Below are 24402 nucleotides of genomic sequence, written 5' to 3'. Positions count from 1 at the left end.
CTGTAACCGTTTGTTTTACCAATTATTTAACATCTGTTTCATACAGCTGTTCTTCAATATGTGCACTTCATGTGTCAGCTGTGGGAAATATTAAATTCAACAAAAAAAAAAACTCTTGTACATACTACGTCACCTGTGGGGGGTTGGGGGGACAAAGTACTGTAAAAACATGCTTGGGGCAGTGCATGTGCCAGCTGTGGGGGAAAAACTTCCAATGTGACTGTGTGATTGTTTTACTATGTGAGTTTCTGTGCACAAACATTTTGCACTTCAATAAGAAAACAAGGTGAAAGTGAAAACCCCCCATGTCAGTTGTAGGAAATATTAAATTAAAAAAAAAAAATCTGTCAAATACAGTACACGTCAGCTGTGGGGGAAAAGGTACTGTAAGAATGCTTAAGCAGTTCATGTGCCAGCTGTGAGAAAAAACTAATGTGACTATGTGATTGTTATACTATGTGGGCTTCTACGTGCAAATATTTTACACTTTAATAAGAAAAGAAAGGATGAAAAAGAAAACCCCTTTGTTCAAGAAATAAACAAATTTGTGTGTGGGGGGGACTTTTGTCAATCCTATGGTAGTAATTCACAATGTATGATGCAAATGCATTATGAGGAAAATCAACTCAAAATAAATTTTCTGCTTGCTTTTCCATTTGGAAAGTTTCACTTTAACTTGTGAAAGTTAGATTTCCTCTCTAACAGTACAATGAAATAACATACAAACTTCTAAATTTTTCACAATTTCAAAACTCATACTGATTAAAATAAATTTACGTTTTTGTGTGTAATAACTAAAACTGTAAAAGCTTTCCAATGAATTTTCCTCTTAAATGCAAGAGTGCAGTGGTACTCAATGTGGTACCAGACCTGACAAGAGAAGCATGCTGGCCTATCAGTGTTTCTTTCCCCAATACTTACTTTAAATGCCCAAACTGATTACGCAAATAGAGACACCACATCTGTATGCCACGTGTTAAGTTACAATGGACACTATTCAGGGAACTAAAGTTGAATTAAATGTACATGGACAAATAAATGTACTGAAATGGTTTCCTCCATCATATCTGTAAAAATTTCTTCTTTTCCACTGCTGTACATTACGTACTACATTTATTTTTAAATTAAAGCCTTTTCACTGCTGTACATTACGTACTACATTTATTTTTAAATTAAAGATTACCAAAAGGTGTTAATTTAACAAGGCAAACAGAAAGTGGTTGAATCACAAGAGTTGTGATTCGATGAAACATTGTCTGAAAGCGAAGGACAGTTTTAATAAAAAAAATCTTCTTTCCCATAGAGTGCTGCAAATCTACACATATGTTTTGAATTCATAGACTGAATTAGTTATACTTACAGGATGCTGGAGTGAGAATTAGAAACCCCTGTTTGGGAGAGGTAGGGGGCAATGCCACTTCAAAAAAAAAAATATATATATATCCTCCAACCAATGTTTTTCAAGAAAATACTTTTGAAGAGACAGTCTTGTCAAATCACACTCACAAAGCTGTGATCTGATTAACTGTCGCTACATTTGCTGAACTAATTTATAGAGATCAGAAACTTTAAAATCTTTAACCATTTTCTGTCTGCATCCACCTCCCACACACAATTAATGAATTCAGAGCGTATTTCGCTTTTAATGAAACCACACATTCTAAAATTATTGCTGTTTGACACACACAACCTTGCTTCTCAGTTTAAATGACACTTCACAAATGTGTGTAAAATGAAAACAACAAGAAATATAAATGCTGCTTCGTTCTACTGTATGCAGCCCCCCCCCCCAAAAAAAAAATGAATACATTTATGTTTTAAGAGCAGAGCAATTAAGGTACATCATTTTAAAATATCTGTTGTGCAGCCCACCAACTTCTAGGACCTATGGTCTGGCAAGATGAGTAATATTGGGCATGGAAACTGCTTCACAACTTTTAAGTCGACAACTTAATGATGCTTTGACAACTTTGAAAGAACAGTGACTAACGGAGCTGTCCCAACAAACACTTTTCAGCAGTACAAAGTGCTTTTTTATATCTTTCTTGAAGAAACCAGTTCCTTGCTCAGTTCAGCTAAGACTGTGCTTCAGGTAATTTTAAACTGGGCTCAGCCTGGGGCCCAGAACTTATGGGTCCTTTGGATTTCTCCTTACTTCTGCAAATCAAGGTTTTGGACTCACAGTTCAGGTTTTGGTAACCGGATGAGTTTGATGATGGCCGGAAACACACAGAGGAGAAGCTGAGACTACCCAAGCAACAGCCTGGACAAGAAATGACTTCTTCCTGGTCAAGCACTGAGGTGGAGTTGTTCAGCTGGAAGGTGCTTGCATTTTCTGGTCTCTCAAATGTCACAGAGTTTGGAATGCTGATCTCTGAAAAGTTACACCCCATATTTCTTTCTGCCACAGGACAATCAAATCTATACCACCTACTTGGCTTACTCACAACAACATTGTTATTATTGTAGGCCAGCCTGCTGATAGTATCAGATTCTGTATTCCAGTGACTTGCTGAAGAGGAAATAGTTGTAAGGTTTCCATTTGTGAATGGTTTCAGTGGTCCCTCAGAAAAAATGTCCCCAGCAGTGCTGTCAGGGCTGATGCTGCAGTCCATTGGTTCCACATCACTGGACTTTGGAGAATATAAATCCTCAGCTTTCTCTACAGACTCCAGTGCAGGAAGCAAACTACCACCATGTTCCAAGTTTTTATTGCTAGCTTTATGTTGGCTTTCTGGACTGTCTCTTCTTTCCCAACCTGGTCCCCAAGACTGATCTAAATCTGACATAAAGTTCTGATTGCGAGGAAGGTTGGGTGAAGCTGGAAGCGACTTGCACTTCCGAGTGAGGACCACAGGTTCAGGTGGTGGGTATCTGAACTCCATCATAGGTTCAGGGGTCACAGGTGATGTCACCTGGTATGAATTTGGGTGTGGCAAGTCAAATGTAAGGGAGATTACAGACTTGCTAGGAGTATCATAGAACTTGATCTTTCCGCCTTTCAGGTCCTCTCTATCTGAAAATGGATTTGCACGAACAAGCGTCTTTGGACTGCCATATGGATCCCGAACTCTTAACACTGTAGGAGACTTTGGAGGGAACATGTCTGACTGGCTGCGGGAAAGTCTCTGGTCACGGTGTGGTCGGAGATTGCTCCACAATTGTTCTTCCTTCTGCACAACGGTACCGATTATTTCCCCTACAGAGGAAAAAAAAAAGTATTACAACAATGCCTTCATACTCTGGTATGTACGACTACATCTCTGTTACAGTAAACATTTTTGAAAAATAACTATGGTGCATAATTAACATGTAAAAGATATATAATGTGGCACTGAAATATCTATCTTAAAAGTACATCTAAAATGTAAGAGCTTACTTGCTTTCCACCAATTTAATTTCTTAACACTTCCGCAACAGACAGAAATTACATCATGGTGGCACAGAAGGCAGTTAACTATTAGCACCTTCCAAAGTGCAGATAATACAACTTCACTTGAAGTGCGTCTGGAGAGGAGGTCAACCTCACTCCCGAAGTGGTGAGTTATGAGGCTTAAGGCAGAGTGCAGCTGAAGTCTGGTTATCAGTGTGAATTACACCTGAAAATACATTGTTACTGTTACACATAATACTTACCAATGCATCTTCAATGCAGATGTTGAGATGAAACAACCCTTTTTTTCCCATGTAGTTCTGAAATATTGTTTAGAAAATAATTAATTATTCCAACTGCCTCTAGTGCTCCTCAGATTTGTGTCACAACTTCTCTTTCCTTGATTAGACCACACCCCCATATGTATTTTTGTTTGTGCCCCCCCCCCTATTTTGGATAAGCTCACTTTTTGTTGTCCCTTCTACAGCTTTTACCATAAGTTTCTTAAACCTGCCCTGTAGCATCTGTTTGACCCACAGGCAATAAATATCTGTCTAGACTGCCCAGCCTTCTCTCCGTGGGATTTGTCCCCTTCTAAGAGATGCAGCCTTCCTGCCATCAGTACAATCACCATACAGCTTAGCATGTGTGGTGCATTAGAACAAAACCGGGGCTTCACAAAAACTTGTTCTCTACTCATTTTTCCCTTTATATGTAGTCTGACATATCATACCAATACTGTTGCATTGTCCTGTAAGCCCTCTTATGCATTGTCATGCATTCAGTACTACCTCCATTTATCATAGGTGGTTTTATTTGCATGAACTCTAGCCTCCCCCCAAAATGGGGGGAATGAGGAGAGCTGTATGCTGGAAGCACAGTCCTTCTCTTCAGAATTAAAGCCAAATAAGGATCGAAGAGCACAGACATCATGGTATCCACTCTAATATAATGAAGCAATATTTTAGTAGCTCTCATATCTACCCACTTAACACCAAAGGTCTGAAGGCACACTACAGATTTTCACTTGCCTTCTGCAAAGTGACCATCAGTGCCTTCTGCACACTAATGATACATGCATTACCAAGTAAGATATACAAAACTTGTTGTAAGGGCATGACATACAAATAAAACCTAGGTGCACTTTACAGATAGTAATCTCTTACTGCACAGAAAGTTCTAGAAGAGCTTTCATGCTTGAAGATCTTTATCAGATCTAGAAAAGAAATGCACCTTACGTCTTGAAGGGGCACTCAACTCAGATAATGAAAAAGGTCTGCTCAAAATGAATGTAAAAGATCATCCAAAAAGCATTTATCAGACAAACTGTAGGGGATGTTCCCTGATGCACTGGCCATATTTTCCCTAGTCAACCATCTTGGGGATCCCTTGAAGAGAGGCCACAGGCCTAAAGGGACTAACCACCCCCTCAAGAAAAAAAATGAGAGCGTTCAGTCTCAAACATAAATCAAATATAGTCTGAATGCACAACATACATTAAAATATGTCATATTAATAGAAAATTACACAGCAAAACACAGAATGCATTTCTTTAAACACTAGTTACATCAAGAGTTCAAAAACAGAAAAAAGGAATATGGGACAAAGGAAAACTTACATCAGTGGAAAACTGAGAAGGTCACCAACTTACGTTTATTGCCATTAGAAATTACACACACTTAAAAGGTGTTTGAATGTTACGGGATGATTTACATTTGGACTTTAGACTGGATCAAGGTAATTATGAAAGTATTCAAGAGCCAAGTTATCTTTAATCTATGTGTTGAAGCTATAATAATGTCACAGGATCCTGCAGCTGCTACAATACGCAATGACCATTCATGAAAAAACGGGATTGAGGACTCAAATTTCTACTCAGAGCTAACATGGCACACAGTACAATCTTTAAGATCAACCATTTTTTTTTTACAGATGAATAGCCAGTTAAAGGCAACACACACAGCAGTACATGTGTATACATGAAGCAGCTGGAACTACAATGCTAAAAACACTGCACAGCTACAAGCCAAAGAAATAATGGCACACAATCTCCCTTTCTGCATTTTAAGCCCACTTGTACCATGTCCCTTCACTGAAAAGCAAAAGGGGGGATGCGTCCCTTTTTAAGTAAGGTAGTTGGCCAGTTGCTCTTTGGCAGGTGACCACAAGCTACAGTGAATTTTTGTCTGAATGAGCTCTTCTATTCCTCTGCTCTCCATATGAAGTTTTTTTCCTGTGAGGGACTTGGCAAATTTCACCTTCTTCAATAAAGGAGCTGTTACCTGTGAACACAAACTGTCCAAAGGATGTTCCATTTTGGACCACCAGTTGTGAGTTCCAAGAAAAATGTAAGTAGGAAGCTTCCACTGCCAAGACCATTGCACATGAGAAGGGTTTCTCCTACAACAATACTATGTACCATTGTTTTAATTCTGACAAATTTTCCTTTTTCCCCATCAAAACAATGTCCTCCTTGAATACCATAATCAAGTAGGTTTACAGGTATATACGAGCTAGGTCTTTACAAGAATAGCTGTGCACTACAATCCAATTGTGTCCCTGTGTATCATGGGTATTTATTAGGAGAGGGTATTATGATATGTGGGAGGATATGTTAATTTGGGAAATGTACTCTCAGTGGAAGTGGTCACACCACATTTGACATTGAGGCACTGCTTACCTATTACTAGACCTCCCCATAGACATAGACACACAAGATTACCACGGTGAGAAATGAACCTCCTATCTGTCTAGTACAGTATTAGTCACTAGCACCACAGGAGAATTCTAAATGTTTCAAGTCCAAAGCAGTGCTTAGTTTCTGTTAAGAATTTCATGTGAATAGCTAGATTACACACTTATGTTATATTTCTTTAATTTCTGGAGCTGCCAAGGCAAATATCTGTTGGTATACTTATGTTCATAAATAATTACTAGGCTAATAACCATGCTTTCCAAAGGTGAGAATCAAACTCTGTACCTTGCATCTGTTAGGAAAACACCTTAAAATTATTATACCAAACATCACTGAAGCAGCTAACAACATGGATTTGTTCTTTCCTAGGAGAAGGAATTTCAAGAATACTTTTGGAGAATGTGTTTTGAAAACAATCTTTCTCACTTCACGAGTAGCCTGTAAAGTGGCATGTTCTATATTGAATTCCTAACAGAGGTTATCAAATAAGACATTGAGTCTGCTTTACCTGGTAACCTAGAGAATCTGACCCATTTTTCATTGAAGTCTATCTCAGATAACTGCCCCTTGAAGGTACCATGAGAAAAGGATTAATATTTTCTATCTAGCTCTGTTGTATTAAGAAGTTATCCAAGGGCTTGCACAAGTGTATAAACATTGAGCACGTGCAAGTCAGACTGCCATTCTGTAGTTAGCTGTTGAATGTAAGCATGTATGTATGTAAACTCTGTCTGTTAACTTGTTTGTTCATATTTAGAGCTGCTGCTATCCATCCTGATGTGTTTGTATATAATAAAGTATCTGAACAAACCCCAAGCCTTCTTGCTTTATGTATTAGAGACGAACGAGTGACATGGTGCCAGAAGTGGGATGTCCAAAGGACATGATGTCAGAAGCGGCATGTCTAAAGGACATAGTGTTAGAATGGGATCCAGAAGCAAGACTGAGAGATGCGCAGCTAATATACAAGATTGAATCATCCCAAAATGTGCATATTTTGCAAAACAGGTCAGAAATTAATTTTAGATATTAAAATGTGCTCAGCGCTATTTCTTTTCACATAATATGAAACGAGGAATACAGAACGCTCTAAATATTTTTTGCATAAACATATGTACAATATTGATAAAATACACAAATTACTACAGGAAAAGTTTGAAATAAAGTCTATATTGCAAAAAAAACGAGTAAAATAAAGGGAAACAACAGCATTTTAACAAAACACATGCATTTTTTGTATTAAGCAAATATATCCTAGTTATCAGAAGTGTATAAAGTGCTTGCATGTTTGTGCATGTTAAAGTTATTTTGCAAAGTACAACCATTATAAGGCATATTTCACAGAGTACAATCATTACAGAGCATATTTCGTAATGTATTTCAGACAGTTTATTGTGCATTTGAATGTTGTTACAAGCTCACAGAACAGTTTGTTCATACATAATTACAAAGGCCATATTTGCAGTGTATTTGTCTACACTTTTTGGGCATGGCAGATGGATTTCGAAAACCCAGTGCAATTGTATTTGACAGTAATACTGCCGAGGACAGGAGGGTGTTTGAGCAAGAGTACAACATTTTCATACAGGCTGCATTTTCTGAGAAAGATGACAGTGCAAAGGCATTTATTCTGCTTAATTTTAGCTGGGTCAACAGTCATAGAAATAGAATGCTCACTTGTGTATGCACCTGCTGTCTATGCTGGTGGAGAGAGGGGAAAACTGTTATATTGGCTGAGTCACAGGAGGACCCTGAGTGCCTAAAATGTAAATTTTGAGAAATGTGTAACCCCCAGACAAATGTTACAATGGAAAAACACTTAATTTACACAAGAGATCAAAAGCCTGGTGAAACCTTTGCAGGTTTTCCCACCAAAACACAACACTAATCACAAAACACATAAACCTCCTAAACAGTTTGCCACTCAACCAAAGCCCCTAAGGCAAAACAGCATGCCCAACACACTAGTCATAGGTGACTCGATAGTGAGGCACACTGATGTCCCACTCACTAGGTTGAATAAGAAGAACGTAACAGCTGCATGTCAGGTGCCAGGATCCACCACATAACGCATGCACTCAGGTCCCTCAACAACTGGTACAAATATGACTCTGTCATTGTACATGTGGGTGTGAATGACCTGCGATGTACCTCCCTGGATTACAGGGAGGAGCTCTTGGATTATGGAGCCCAGGCAGGTATGACCATAGCCCTGAGCCGCCTCTTATCATCACCCAGAATTACACCACAATACAAGCAGAAAATGACCGATTTCAACAACTGGCTAAGTTTCTGGTGTTATTCTAAGGGGATCGAGTATCTGTCTGCCTGGGATGACATGACTGACAGAGCTCGATGCTTTGTCAGAGATGGCCTGCATCTGTCACCCCTGGGCTTCCAGAAACTGGCCAAGGCTCTTGCCACCCCTATACTGCCTTTTTTTAGGTGATGTTCCAAACACCAATTTACCACCATAACAGCTACAAACAAAAGCAATCTGAGGGTCATGCTGCTCAACGGTAGAAGTCTAAATCTCAAAATGCACTCGCTCGAAGCACTCCTTAAAATGGAGAACATCGACATTTGTGCTGTAACAGAGACCTGGTTCAAGGCAACAGAAAACACCCCTGCACCACCAGGCTATAACTCATTCCACAACTTTTAGCCCTGGAATTTGGACCGAAGTTCCAAAGGCGGTGGTGTTTCCATATTCATAAAGGATGCCCACACCTCCAGACTAGTAGCCCAACATAATGCATCAGAGATACTTCAGGTGCAGCTAACATTGGATAAGACAGCAATTCAGGTCATAGCCTGCTACAGGTCCCCAACCATGTTCCAAGACTCACACTCCATGTTCCTAAGCACCCTAGAGAATATCAGGGTCCACCTAACACTCTCATATTGGGCGACTTCAACTACCCCTCCATTAACTCGGAAAACTACTCAGGTACCAATACACTTGCCCAACGTTTCCTGGAATTCATTAATTCGAATGCCCTGGACCAGCTCATTCTTATCCCCACTAGAGGTAGCAACATCCTTGACCTGGTCATTATTAACATGGGCGACCACTGCTCTACTCCAATAGTCAACTCCTCCCTGGTTAGATCCGACCACAAACTAATCTCCTTGGAAATCGACACCCCCCCCCCGCAAAGGTAACCACTTGCTTCGCATGCGAGAGGTAGAGGGAGGTTGGCCTAATGGTTAAGGTGTTTGCCTTACAAACACAAGGTGCAGGGCTTAAGTCTCACAAGGGATAACTGGCTAGGCTTAAAATGGCTCGCAAGGACAGTTAGCTTAGTACTAATTAATGAACCTATGAAAAACTTCTCCAAAGCTAACTTTGGGCTCCTAAAAACAGAGGTGGCTAACTTCACGGCACCCATACAATTAGAGAACAGCTGCATGACTGCCGAATCATACAATAATGCCCTGTACGAACACGTACACAAATGCATGGATCTCGCCATACCCAATAGAACCAAGACACTCTCCACCAAAAAAAGGAAGCTAATCTGGTGGTCCCCTGCCATAAACAAACTCTACAACAGGAAGAGGAACTGATGTGGAATAAGGTGAAGTCCCAAGACGGAAAAACTCCCTTATCAGCCTCAACAAAAAGTTGAGATCCCTCATCAAATCCTCTAAAGCTAGCTATGAAAACAGAATTGCAGCAGATAGTAAAGACAACCACAAGGCCTTCTTGAGTTATGTAAAGGATCTCCCTGGCAATACCAAGATTCGTTGGGAGCTATTGCACAATGGCACCTCCTATACAGAGCCCAACAGATATTGCCAATATACTGGCCGACAGATTCAGTTCCAACTTTCCCCCTCTTTCCCCCACCAAAGGACCAATCACAATACCAGTAGATTGCCAGGCACCCAGTATTACTGCTGCACAAGTTAAAACAGCACTGTCAAAGGCCAAGAATACAGCTTCTATGCGACCTGATAATATCCCTGACTGTGTTCTACATGAACTACAGAGTGAACTGGCACCTCACCTATGTGCCCTGTTCAATCACAGCCTCACCTCAGGATTTGTCCCTACAGAATGGCGCAATGCTACAGTTAGCCCTCTCCACAAAGGAGGAGCGACTACAGATGCTGGGAATTATTGCCCCATTAGCCTGAGTTTGATATGCAAAGCTATGGAACGCATCATCATGGACCTAATAAACAAGGATACAGGGACTCTCCAAACTCTGGATCCCACACAGTTCATTAATGTGAAGGGTAGATCATGCCTGCTCAACCTGGTTGACTTCACTGAATCAGTCACCAGAGCTGTGGATGAAGGCAAGGTAGTTCATACAGCATACCTTGATCTGCCCAAGACCTTTGATACCATTCCACACTTAGGAATCATAGAAAAACTCAATAAGCTAGGCATCAACCCCTACATCACTAGGTGGGTTGTAAACTGGCTCACAGATAGAACCCACAGGGTGAAAGTAGCTGACTCCAAGTCAGACTGCCGACTAGTTAGGAGTGGAGTCCCACAGGGTTTGGTCCTGGGTCATCTCCTGTTTGGTATCTACTTCTCTGAAGTCCAGGCCAACACGAAGGGACTCTGGCTGACAAAGTTCACAGATGATTGCAAGTTGGGAGCCATAATTAACTCCCCAAGTGATGTTGACATCCTACAGAAAGGCCTCACTGAGACCAACAACTACTGTCAGAACCATGGCCTTAAGCTCATCGCCAAAAAATGTGTCATCATCCCCTTTGGGAAAAACCCAGTTCCCATGAATTACCACATCGATGGTAGTTCACTGAACACAGAAGGCATTATAAGAGATCTGGGAACACAGGTTGACAGCAACCTCTCTTTTGACCACCACACTGCCACTGTGGTCAGAAAGTCCTTCTGTATGACCATCTCATTACTAAGGGTTTTGCATCCAAGAAGAAAGAGGTCATTGTCTCCCTCTACTTTTCCCTCATTAGGCCAATCATCGAGTACAATGCCCCATTTGGCATGTACCTCACTAGACACTTGCAACAACTGGAGAGGTCGCAAAAGTACTTCACAAAGAGGATCCTGGGCCTTAAACACTTGTCCTATATGGACAGACTCAAAAAGCTTCAACTATTCTCAGTCTCATATCGCCTACTTAGAAGCAATCGCTGCTTGACTTGCAAAGCCATGTCTAACCCAGCTCTGTTAGAAATGCTACATCTAAAGAAATCCCAATCCATCCACACTACAACTCCAGGGACCTCAACCTCATTACCACAATCAACAGAACAAGCTGGAGGGACAGGTTCTGAACCCAGAGACTGCCAATGCTATGGAACAGACTTCCCACACATGTCAAGCGGAGTGCCACACTGGCCCTCTTCAAGAGAAATCTTGATGAGTGGATGGGAAATAGAAAATTCACCCCGGGGATCACTCCAGTGGCTCTACTCGACAGACACTCTGGGAACTAAGGTCGGGTGGCACTATGCCAGGGTAATTCTATGGGCTAGGCTTGTAAAGGCTCCAGGGCCATTAGCCTAGTACACACCTATGAACCTATATATATATAATTGACCTGAGAAATAAAGCTGTGTAAATTTGGTGACTTAAGGAATGAGCTGATAAAGGACAGACTTGTGTGTGGCTTAAAAGATGTTGCTGTGAGAAAGATTTTGCTTTGTTACAGTGATTTAACTTTGAATAAGGCCATAGAGATTGGTCAGATATATGAGCTTAGAGAATAGCACACAAATATGCTTACAAATGAGAGCAGCTCTAGAAGGCACAGTGATAAAGCTCATGTTGACAGCATGCAGCACGTGGTTAAAAGAAACAGGCCCAAGCACACCGCAGAAATTGTAACCCCTGCAGCACTCACTAGTAAACCTCGAAATCACGCAGTCTCAGTGAAGCATAAGAGTGAGTCAGCAAACTCAAAGCATGGGCCCCAATCTACTTTCATTGCTAACTGTTGTAATTGTGGTGGAAGCCATTAATCTAAAAGGAAAAAGTGTTTAGCTTTTGGTCAACAATGCCACAAATGCAATAAATAGAATCATTTTAAAAGGTTCTGTAAATCAAAAGGTTCTGTAAATCAAAAGGCCCAAATTCTTTTATCTAAAGGGAAAATTTTAAGAAACGAGTTGATCAGATAGACAGTGGCAACCCTACTCTTTATGCTGGTGGCGTGTCAGTGCTTCATGAAACAGTTAATGTAGCAGTTTTAAGGGTCAAGAATGAAGTATTTTGTACTGTTCTGATAAATGGCAAATCCAAAGAGCTCAAAGCTGACACAGGTTCCAAGTCCAATGTTATGTCAGCAGAAACATTTGCTAGAATGCGTAAAGGTGAACGGCTTGATTTGGCAAAGTGTGCAAAGCTTGTTGCTTATGGAGGTGAAGAAATTCAAACTGAAGTCTCAGTAGTGCTTTCATGTTACTCTGCTGGAAGAAGCCACGACTTATTATTTTATGTGGTCAAGAGGCACATCCAGTCATTATTACGGCTCAGAGATGGTTTGAAAATGGGATTTATTTATTTCCAGTTTGTTTACCGGGGAGGTCCACTGGGCTCAAGAGCCCATTTTCAGTGGAGGCCCGGGGAGAAAAGCTCCTCAAAACACAAGTTACATTGCATATAGAAATATAAACATTAAAAGTTACCTAAAGATATTGACAACTATAGCAAAAATTTCCATTTCATTACAGTGTGGGGAAATGGATCCTTGAAGCAAGTTACATTACAAGACAAAAAGCAATAATTACAAAGTTACATAGCATAATGAAGAGAAACATGAGTAATTGCAGTCATTATGGAGTTTTACAGTAGAGCAGCAGGTAAGAGTTGTTGAATGAGAAGGTGTTGATTACTTATTTGGTAAGATATTAAAGTGAGAGTTTGTAGGAGAGGATGAGAGGCATAGAATATGAGGTGGGAGGAGGGATAGGTTACTGCTAAATAGTGAAGGACTATAAGAAAGGTTAGAAAGGAAAGGATTAGCCTGGACAGTAGGAAGAGGGGAGGCTAGGAGGTAAGGGGTGAAGAGTGCAGTTACATTTTCTATGAAGAAGTAGGTAAGAGTGAAGAAGTCTTTTCAAGTTGCTTAGGATGACTTTCATTTAATAAGAATGTCCACCATGTTGGCTTATAAGACCACTATTCTAATTTTGCCCAGCACATTTTTTTCTACCTAAGCTGATCTGTTCCAAGACAAGCTAGACAAACATTCTTTAATAAGGATGTCCACCATGTTGGCTTATAAGACCACTATTCTAATTTTGCCCAGCACATTTTTTTCTGCCTAAGCTGATCTGTTCCAAGACAAGCTAGGCAAACGTTGAGTACTCCATGAAGTTAGACCCAGAGGTCAGTCCAGTTATCAGGCCAGCACTTAAAGTATCAGTAGCATTGCAGGACAGTGTTAAAGCACAGTTAGATAAAATGGTGCAACAAGGTGTGATTTGTCCAGTAGAAACTCCAACTGAATGGGTATCTTCCATGATGGTAGCTTTTAAGAAATGTTCAGATGACATCAGAGTTTGTATTGACCCATGAGATTTGAACAAAACTCTAAAAAGACCTCATCAATCAATGCGCACAGTCGAAGTTGCAGCCTTGATGCCAAATTAAACTACTTTTTCTGTCTTAGATTTAAAGAGTTCATTTTGGCAAATTCAGCTCGACAAAAAATCCTCATGAGAAAAGGATTACTACTTTCACTACCCTTTTTTGTGATGCTTCGAAATTTGGTCTTGGTGCAGTCATTCTACAAGAGGATCAACCTATTGCCTATGCATCGAGAACTCTTACCCAAACTGAGATGCAGTATGCTCAGATCGAGAAAGAACTTTTGGCAATTGTGTTTGCATGTTGGTGGAATGAAAAGGTCAGTGGGGTGCAGGAAAGGCAGCCCATTGAGAAACATCCTGTGGAAGGGAGGGTGGACTTAGTATTTGTTGTATACAGCCATATCTGCAGTCTGACCAGTAAAGGGCAGCAGCTGCACTTTCAATCAATATTCTTGGGTCACTCTGATGCATTTATTGATTATCCTTCTGGGCAACTTATTATAGTGTGTATCACACAATAAAAAATATACCACTCACAGTGTGTTTTTTTATTATTTTTTTAAATACTCTCCAATTACTACAATGAATGGTCGCACAAATAGCCTCTGACCACCATCAGTTTTAGACTGCCCATACACTAACTTGTACAAGCAAAGGGACTCAGCAGCTACTTAAAGCAAAACAACAGCAATTTCCCCAGTCATTTTCAAATGATAAAGTCATGCTCTTCCACCTACATAGAACGTTTAACTCACCCTACAATTCTCAGCTCGTCCTTTACTGGTTTGCTAGCTCGTCTTTGCTCACCACCTGCATCACTTAAATGCACCACAATACCCTTCATCTTTAAAGAGATACTCTTCTGAAGTTATTGCATTTACACTTCAGCTCTCTAGTTTGCACACTGAAGAAACAGCATAATTTCAGCTCTTCCCATGTGAAAAAACAAAGGAGAAATAAGGGCTAGTAATATTGCCAGTTTTAATAATTCAGTTGCTGGCTAGTAAGTACACTGCCTTGACGCCAGCAAAGAAGAAACTTTGAGAGCCTGCAAGAAAGCAAACTAAAAAAGGTGAAGAGAAAACACTGATTGGGGAAGAATGCTGCAGCTATTCAAAAAAAAAAAAAAAAACACTTTAAGCTTCAGCACTGGTACACGTGATGGCTTCCAGGAATTGAGGAAAAATAATCAAATATGCTCAGAGCTGATTAAAATAAATGAAAACCTGAAGGAGCGTTATGAACTAAAAAAAAAAAAAAAAAAAAAAAAAAAAAGCCCGGAAAAATGAAGCGCATGAGACTGCTCAAGAAGATGCATTTCAAAAATGGTAAGGTTAGAAGACAATGCATGCAGAGAAACCTGAGACTTTCTGCTGGACCCGAGAAACTGGAAGGAACAGACTATGTTAATTTTATTGAAAGCACAAATTAGCAACCCGAGAAACTGGAAGGAACAGACTATGTTAATTTTATTGAAAGCACAAATTAGCAACCAGAATGGTATTCCCCACCAGGGTTTTTTTTTTTTAATTGACAGTGCACAATGTGTGTACGTTCCAAGCCTGGCCATGAAAAGGCAGTCAAGACCTGTATTAGTAAAGATGCAACCATACCAGCAGAAAGTGTTGATCCCGACAAAACTATGGCAGAAGGACAGGACAAAGTATTAAAACTGAAGACAGTAGAGTGTTTGTGGGAAAAATATTTTTCACTGTATGCCAGGCAGAAGAGAAGCAAATTTATCATGGGATGCTGTGACAGAGGTCTGCAATTCAAGTTGCTGCATCTTGCTGTCTATAGAATACTTTTTTTCTGAGAGGATCAAAGTAATTTTTTGATGCTGAACAGGTTGAGAAGGAAATACAAAAGTTTGTCAAACAAAAAGTTTTCCTTTAGCAAATAAATGTCCAGTACGAGTTGGTAAATCTGCAGCTGAGGGCAGCTGTACATTCTCTTATGTTTCCATGGAAAAAAGTGGACTACAGGTGCACAAAATAAATCTTAATCAGTGTGGGCATTGTTTGCTGAGGGAATTGTAAAACTAAAAGGTATATAGACAAGCAACTTGGTGAAAAACAAAGTTTGAAATGATTGGAAGTAAATAAGGGATGGTAGCTTTCCTGGTAACCAAATACTTTAATCCATTTACTAGAACAGCGTATAATTTATTTTTTAAATAGCCAGTGCACTTTTTGTTAAGGTTGAAAGTTAATGTCTTCTGAAAGCATACAAGTTGTTTATTTCACATCTGGGAGGGAAATAAAGACAAGTACAGGTAGCAATAAATGCAAGTAAGAGCATAGGCCTGTGCCTTAGCATAGATAAACCTAGTTTTAGGTTAGGAAATGCCAGTGGGTACCATCTGTTGATTTGGGACAACTGTTCCTATCAGGTGGGTTAAGTTTCATTATTTGAATACATACATAGTTTTTATGTGTTTGTTTCAAGTTAATATATTATGGGTGTTCTGAGAGTGTTTTGTGAGACTTTTCATTAAAATAAAAAGTCTTGTAAATATGACATAGGTTTACAGAGATGAAAAAAAACATCTGTATAAAAGATCGACCTAACAAACATTAGTGGGTGCAAGTAACACAGAAGCTAGAAACAGATATTTATAAAAGCTGGCATATATAATAGGTGGGAATAATAACATCATATTATAATGGCTACATTATCCACATTATTTTGGAATGTGAATGGCCTTTCAGGTACAGATAAGAGTAGTGATCCATTAAGAAATTCAGAGCACAAACAGCAATGCTACAGCTGGAAAGAAGTGAGCATGGGAATTTGATAAAGAAAGGCTTTTAGGATGGATATTCAGCAAAAGGTCTGGGACAAAGGAAACGGGGAATAATTATACTAATTGCTAGAAGAGCTCTAATAGTGAAAGAACAGTGAAAAAAGACAATAATGGTAGATGTGTGGTAGTTAAGGGGCTACTGGCAAGGGAGGAAGATTATGCTGTCATGTATTTATATTCCACCTAAAACTACTATTAGGGAGTTTAAGAAATTTTTAGGAGAAATAATCAGCTTTCAGCAGGGAACTTTACTTACAGGATGGCACAGGAACTTGATTTGCACCAGTGCTGATGTACCTGGGGGACTCAGAAGGGAAAATATAACAAAAGAGAGTAGATTTCTGAAGAAACATATGAAAATATTTGGCATGGAATATGTGAATTCAAAGTAGGATCTCTGAGAGAATGCACATATTATTCCCCAAAGTGCAATAATTGGGTTAGGCTAAATGTGTATTTAACTGAAAGTTTCAGCACACATCAAATAATTATTTCAGATCATCTGCCAACAACAAAGAAAAAATGCATGGTAATGAAGTAAAAATGAGGCACTGTTGGTTACCTACCAGTTATAAAGAAAGGAATTTAAAGAATGTGTAACGAAAATTATTCAAGAGTTATTATGAAGATAGAAATTTCTTCAGACATTATAGCTAGTGAGAGGGTAAAATGAAAGTAGAATTTAAAAACAGGGTAGTAATAAAAGAAAAGCAAATGAGATATGGTTAAGAAGTAACTGGAATTATTCAGAGGGGCTGGCAACATTTAAAAGTACTGCAGAACAAGGGGAATCTCACATAACAAGAAGAGGCACAAGTGCAGAGTGATAAAGAGAAAATAAAGGAGTATCTGGATAATAAACATGAGTTTAGAAAAATTGCTGTTAAGCAACTGTTTTTGAGACTAACTCCCAAGCACAAAAACTTTTAGTACAATGACTTAGACAACAGGAAGTGGGAAGGGATGTTGCCAAACTTAGGGAGTCACTAAGAAGAAATATAACCAGAAATGCTGTAGAGGTATAAGCAATATTTTGGAAATTTTATGAAAATTTGTATAAAGCAGAAAAATCTGGAAATCAAGAAAGAGCACAAATGGAAATATTTATGGAAGACACGGGTATGCCAAGGTAAGAGGTAGATGATGCTCTATAAGTAACAAGATAGGAGAGGATGAGATAAAAACAAACAGTGTTGTATTATCAATCTGCAGGAAAACATCCAGGAACAGATGGTATTCCTGTGGAAGTGTGAAGCTAGGAGTGAAGAAAATGATAAAGAACTGCAAGGTTTTGTTTAATAGCATTTTAAAAAGATGGGAAGAACCAAAATCCTGGAAGAAAGCTGTGGTGGTTTGTAATATCTAAACATGGCAAAGACTCACCAGACGCTGCTTCACATAATCCCATTTCAATTTTAAGCCATGATTATAAAATGTTTATGTCTACAATAGCTAAAAATGTCAAAGGTGTTGCCAAAATTGACAAATATGGATCAATGTGGTTTTCTGGAGAGAGAGCAAACATTTTAACAACAGTAACAGAAGAAAGATGATCCACAGTGAACTACTGTTGTTGGTGATGGGTCTTGATATAGAGCAAGTGTTTGACAGAGTAAGCTGGGATTTTACGAGTAGTGCAATGGAAGCATTTACATTCGCTGATACAATAATAAGCTTAATTGTGAGGATATATGAGGTATCAGAGGCAAAAATTACATTGGGATGGTTCCTCTCTGGCAAGTTGTGCATGAACAGAAGAAAACAGGAAGAGGTGTTCTCTTTCCCATTTATTATTTGCTTTATATTTAGAGCCAACAGCAAAGAAAATAAGGACTCAAAAATTCAACAATATAATTGGTATGGTAATCAAGAAAAGTTGGCTTTGTTTGCAGATGATTTTATTTTGTACCTGATAAAACCAGAAAAGGATATCCCAGTGTTGTAGAATATTTTGAGACAGTTTTCAGTCTTTGTGGGATATTAAATTAATAAAGAGAAAACAAAGGCTACAGCTGCAAACTATGTACCCACACATGAACTTTTCAGCAATACCCATTAGTGGGAACAGAAGTATTTAAGAATATGGATTAAAAAGGATTCTGTTATGGCAACAAAGGATATGTGGGAAGAGACTAAACAAAAAATAATACAAACTGAGAAACTGGATGCTTCTGTATTTTAGATATAGACAGCAAGACACAAGCAGTGAAAATGTTTTTAGTCCCTTTAGTTTAATACATACAAGTCAGGCATATTTGTATCAACCATAGGAGGAGTAGTGAACAGTAAGTAATAAAGAGTTGAACAATTTTATCTAAGAAGGAAAATAGTAAAGGTCAGGTGGGATAAGTTGATCCTTCCAACAGAACTAGGCGGTTTAGGATTATCTGATTTAAAGGGATATGTTAAGCTATACAGTTAAGGCTCATATACACAGTACAAGCAGAATGTTACAATTCAAAGTGGAAAGGGATGATGCAGAAGTGGGAGGGAGGGGAGACAAGAAATAAGGAGCAAGTGGGATTTTGGACACAGATCCTTAAGGAGAATATGAGCAATACAGAATATTTTATTCACAAAGTGAAAGTATTCCAAGAAATAAAACAACTTGAGAATGGAGAAAGTACAGTTGTGTACACTTACCATAAATGTCGATGTTCGAGTGTATTCACTGTTGCAGTTATCACGCTTGGGATATCCTGCCAGGGGATAGCCCTCAGTCACCCTGAATACCAGAGGCTTAGTATTTCTGTGTCGGATGCTGTCGCTTCAAGACTGATGTCAGGTTATCAGAGGTATAAAAACAGGCAGCCAATGCCATTACATCAGTTTTTCTTGCCCCAAATGTCAGGAGCCCCCAAATAGGGAGCTAAGTTATGGTGGAAAAACACCACCAATAAAAAGTAAATACCAATAGCCCAATAATGAGTGAGGAATAGAGAGACAGAGAGAGAGAGAGAGAGAGAAAAAAGGGGGCTGGAGGGTGGGAATCCACGACTGCAGCAGTGAATACACTCGAACATCTACATTTATGGTAAGTGTACACAGCTGTACTATGTTCTTTGTGTTTCACTGTTGCAGTCAACACACTTGGCTTGATTCCCAAAGCTGAAGAATGGGTGGAGGCAGTCAAGCGTTTGGGCTGGCTAATATGCCCTGCAGGACTACTGTTGCAAAGCCCACCCTGGATTTGGAAAAGATAGGCAGGTGGTAATGCTTGGTGAAGGTATGAACAGAACTCCAAGTAGCAGCTTCCAGAATGTCCCTGGTAGGGACTCCTCTGACAAAGGCTGTAGAGGTTGAATTTGCCCTAATGGAATGCATTCTGACCCCCTGAGGGGGTGGTTTCCCATTGGTGTTTGTAACAGAAATGGATACAGTGTGCTATCCATTTGGAGATGGTTTGTTTTGATATGGCCTTGCCCTCTGCCCCTGGTGCAAAGCTGACTAGTAACTGGTCAGATTTTCTAAAGGGCTTAGTCCTATCAAGGTAGAATCTGAGCTGTCTGTGCACATCTAAAGAGTGCAGGATTCTTTCCCCCTTATTTTGAGGATTAGGGAAAAAATGGGCAAATGGATAGATTGGTTGAGAGCCACATGGACACCACTTTAGGCATGAAAGTTGAGTTTGTCCTGAGGGAGACCCTGTCAGCATGAAAAATAATGAAAGGTTCCACAGCCATAAGTGCTTCTATTTCAAAAACTCTTCTAGCTGACGTGATAGCCAGAAGCAAGGCTGTTTTCCAAGAGAGAAATTTTAACTCTGCTGATGCTGCAGGCTCAAAGGGGGGTAAGCATGAGTTTTACCAAAACAAAGGTAAGGTCCCAAGCAGGGGTGGAGGCTCTCCTTGATGGCCTTAAGTTGTTAGCCCCTCTCAGGAACTGCTTAATGAGAGGGTGAGAGGAGAGAGGTGACTCCCTGCTGTAATGAGCAGAGATGGCAGATGCATGGATCTTAATGGAAGAGAAGGACAGGCCCCTGTGGAGTAGGTCTGCTAGGTAATCCAAGATGAGAGGTAAGGAGGGCTGTGTTGTATCCACTCCTTTAGTGTGAATCCAGGAACAATACCTTTTCCACTTGTCAGTATAGGATTTTCTTGTACTGGGTCGTCTGGCTTCACTTATGACATCCAGTACTTGCTTGCTTAGGCTGGCTACTGGAGGAGAATTCAAGGAATAAGCCAGGCTGCAAGGTTCAGGGTTTGCAATTGTGGATGCAAGAACTGTCCCTCCTGCTGAGTCAGGAGAGTTGGGATCTGGGGTAGCTGCCATGGGGGCACTGGTGACAGACTGCGCAGTAGTGGGCTAGTCTGGGGCAATCAGGATTGCTCTTGGTCTTTCCTCCCTTATCTTGAGTAATACTCTTGTAAGAAGAGGCAGAGGAGGAAATGCATAGATTGAGAGGTTTGCCCACTGAAAGGATTGGGCATCTACTTTCCAGGCCTCGCTGTGAGGTACCCTGGTGCAGAATTTGCTGAGCTGGTGGTTGTAGGTGGTGACAAATAGGTCCAGCTCTGGGGTACTCCATTTCTGGGTCACAAGACTGAAGGTGTTGTGGTTTAATTGCCACTCATGTGGGTCTAGGAGATTTCTGCATAAGTTGTCTGCCAGAGAGTTTTGGTTGCCTGGCAGGAATTGAGCATGCAGGTGAGTATGCATGGCTAAGGCCGTGTTCCACAGGGTCATGGCTAGCCTGTATAGTGGGTAAGAGTGTGTTCCCCCTGCTTGTTGATGTACCACATCACTGTGGTGTTGTTGGTTTTGATTAGTAGGGGCCCCGGTCACAGTAAGGATCTGAAAGCTGTCAGAGCATGCTGAACAGCTAGAATCTCTTTTTGGTTGATGTGCAGATGAATTTGATTTGGGCTCCAGTGGCCCTGAACGCACGTGCCGTCCAGATGTGCACCCCAGGCATAGTCTGATGCGTCTGTGGTTAGGGTCTGGGTGGCATGGGGTTGTGTAAAGGGAAGCCCCTTGTAGTGGCTGCATGCTGCTGCCCACCAAAGGAACTCTTTCCTTAGACAAGGTGTTATAGGAATGATAGTTTCCAGGTACTGAGAATGCTGGCACCAAAGACATTTTAAGTACCACTGAAGTTTCCTCATATGCAGTCTGGCATACGGAATTAGTAGAATGAAGGAGGCAATGAACCCTAGAGCCTGCAGGAATTTCCTTGTGGACAGCTGGGTTCTGGTGGCCATTTGAGTGAAGTAGTCTGTCAGATAGTATTGTTTTTCTGGAGTAACAAATGCCATCTGGGTTGCTGTGTCCAAGCTTGCTCCCAGGAATACAATTTTTTGACTGGGGACTAGTTTGGATTTCTTTTCGTTGACAGTGTACCCCAGGGAGGTTAGAAGGTACTTTACAAATGTTAGGTGCTGCAACAGCTTTCCCTGACTGCCCGCCTGAATCAGGCAATCGTCCAAGTAAGGGTAAATCGTCCAAGTAAGGGTAAATTTGAATATTTCTCTGTCTGCAGTAGGCAATGGCTGGAGCCAGGCATTTTGTGAAAACTCTGAGAGCAGTGGATAAGCCAAAGGGAACTGCAGAGAACTGATAATGCATAGATCCTGCCCTGAAACATAGATATTTCCTGCAGGAGTCCCTGATTGGGATGCACAGATAGGCCTCCTTTAGGTGTAGGGTGGCTAAACAAGCATCTTTGGACAGCATAGGGAGAAGCTGCTGTAGGGTGAGCATTTTGAATTTTGGTACCAGCAGGAAGGTGTTTAGAATGGATAGATCTAAGATTGGGTGCCATGTGCCCTCTTTTCTGGGTACCAAGAAAAGTCTGGAAAAGAAACCTTGGCCTATCTTTTCTGCAGGAACAGGTTGAATTGCCCTTATGGAGAGCAGGGACTGAACTTGGTTTTGTGCCTCTGCCCACTGGTTTGGAGGAAGGCCTGGGAACCCTTTTGGGGTTGGCAGTGTGTGGAAATAAAATTTGTACCCCTGGGATACTATGTTGAGGACCTATCGATTGTTGGTGATGGAGGCCCAGTTTTTTGCATGGTGGGCAAGTCTTCTTCCAAGGGGCATGAGCAACTGGGCAGAGGTAAGTAGTGGAGTTGAGAAGTCGAGAATTCTTCCATAAGGGGGTGGGCTTAGCACTCCCTGCTTTGGAAGTGGAGGCACTCCATTGCTTAGATCTCTGCCATACCCTGAGACTGCAATCTGAGGGGTCTGTTTCCCGTGGGTCTAGTTTGAGTTGGCCTTGAGAGGGCTGGAAAGGACCAATGTTTTGAGGGGCAATGCCTACTAAATCTTGGAGGCTGCACTTACAAAAAATCTTTGACTGTCTGCATAGACTTAGCCTTTTCTTCCATCTTTTTTAAAACCTCTTCTGCTTTGGTGCCAAACAGATTGTCCTTGTGCAAAGAAGCGTCCAACAATTTTAATTTGACGTGGTCTGGCAAGGTCTGCTCCTTAAGCCAGGCATGCCTTCTAGGTATAAAATGTGTGACTGCTGTCCTGCGTCAAAACCCACATTGTAGGGTATGCTTGCTGACTTGGCATGCAGAATGCATAAGCTCCTGTAATTCTTTATTTTCTGCAGTCAGGAAAGGTAGATAATTTTTGCTTAATAAGTTCCATAGTATGTTGCTGGTATTTCAGCATGTGGAACTGACAATTCAATGCTCTAATGGTGAGAGTTGCAGAGGTGTATACTTTTTTACCCCATCTGTCTAAAGCTCAGGAATCCCTGTCCGAGGGGGTGGGATTCTTAGCTGTAGTTGCTTTTATTCCTTTAGATCCTTGGGAGATGACCTCTGGGCCAGCAGTAGGATTTTTGAAGATAAATTTGTGAGAGTCAGGGACTCTGTAGTACCCATCTGGTTGCCTTGGAGCAGAGGGTAACATATCAGGAGTTAGACCAGATTCCATAAATACATCATCCACAACATCCAGAACAGGAGGGATAGCTAGGTGTCTGTGCTGTGGTAAATCTAAACATTCCCTAAGTCTCTTATTGGACTGAGGATAATCCTGGCATTCCCAGTGGAAATCCTCTCTCAAAGCATGTAAGGTTTCACCAAAAGAAGTCTTTTGGAGGGGAGGCAGAAGGAATGGATTCCTCTGCATCTGAATCCTCATAGGCAGATAAAGGCACGTCGTCATATTCAGAAAACTCAAGAGTCATCGGACTCCTGGTCAGATAAAGCTGCTGAGGACAAGTCTCTTTTTCTTTTATCAGGGGAAGGCTGGCTTCCCCTAATCAGCATGATCAGGTCTTCTGCCATTTTAAGCATCTGAGATTGTGGTAAGGAAGCGGTCGTTTGAGTTGGGATTGTTTTTTTTAGGCGTAGCTCATATTCTTGGCCTTAAAAACCCAGTAGTTTTAGAAAGAACTGAAGACGCAAAATAAGTCAGTTTAAGCCGAATATCAGTAGTACAAAGAACTTCCTCAGAAGCCAGTGCCTGCACAGCGGCTCCGGACCAATCCAAGGTAGAGGCATCCACAGGTTCCGTAGTCAAAGAAGAGTCTCGCTGCATACCGGACTCCAAACGGGTCTTGGCAGCGGCCTGCAAATTCATCAAAGCGGACATCAGGGAATGCGAAAGTGCCTCACAGAGTACCGGCGAACTGGCAACTAGTTTAAAAGAAGCAACGTCGGCAGTTTTGGACCTCTGCAGTCTGTGTCTGTCTTTATCCTTACGTGTTTTCGGAATATCGGTAGTCGGATGGCTTACCGAAGCCATTTCGGAATACGGAAATCCAGAATGAAAGTATTTAGCTACAATAAGGGCCCGACGACGAATTGCCCCGGGCATTGAACAAGGCATAAAACCGTCATCGAGGTACGTCGTGGTCTAGGCCTAAACAGGTGAAGCAGTAAGAATGGAAATCTCAGTGTGGTATTTGCTTTCCACAGGCGAGACAATTGTTAACTTTTTCTGACATCGGTTAGAGCAAGAAAAAAAGGATCCCCAACGGTGTACTTAGCTTTTGAAGACTTCAGGATGATTCAATATCGGAACGGAAAC

At 40.8% G+C, this 24402-nt stretch overlaps 1 protein-coding gene across 1 annotated transcript in view; it reads right to left on the bottom strand.

Moving 5' to 3' along the window:
• Positions 1–24402, bottom strand: part of TESK1 (testis associated actin remodelling kinase 1) — a 1265203-nt gene that overhangs the window by 1290 nt on the left and 1239511 nt on the right. The window contains exon 10 of the mRNA XM_044076820.1: positions 1–3199. This exon is cut by the window's left edge and continues 1290 nt beyond it. Within this exon, the coding sequence (XP_043932755.1) occupies positions 2076–3199 (1124 nt within the window). The 3' untranslated portion in view covers positions 1–2075. The remainder of the gene's footprint in view (positions 3200–24402) is intronic.

The sequence above is a fragment of the Protopterus annectens genome, chromosome 1.part1 (assembly GCF_019279795.1).
Source record: "Protopterus annectens isolate FY-2018-M chromosome 1.part1, PAN1.0, whole genome shotgun sequence".
In the NCBI taxonomy this organism is placed as follows: domain Eukaryota; kingdom Metazoa; phylum Chordata; order Ceratodontiformes; family Protopteridae; genus Protopterus; species Protopterus annectens.
This window is presented reverse-complemented; position numbering and strand designations above follow the sequence as displayed.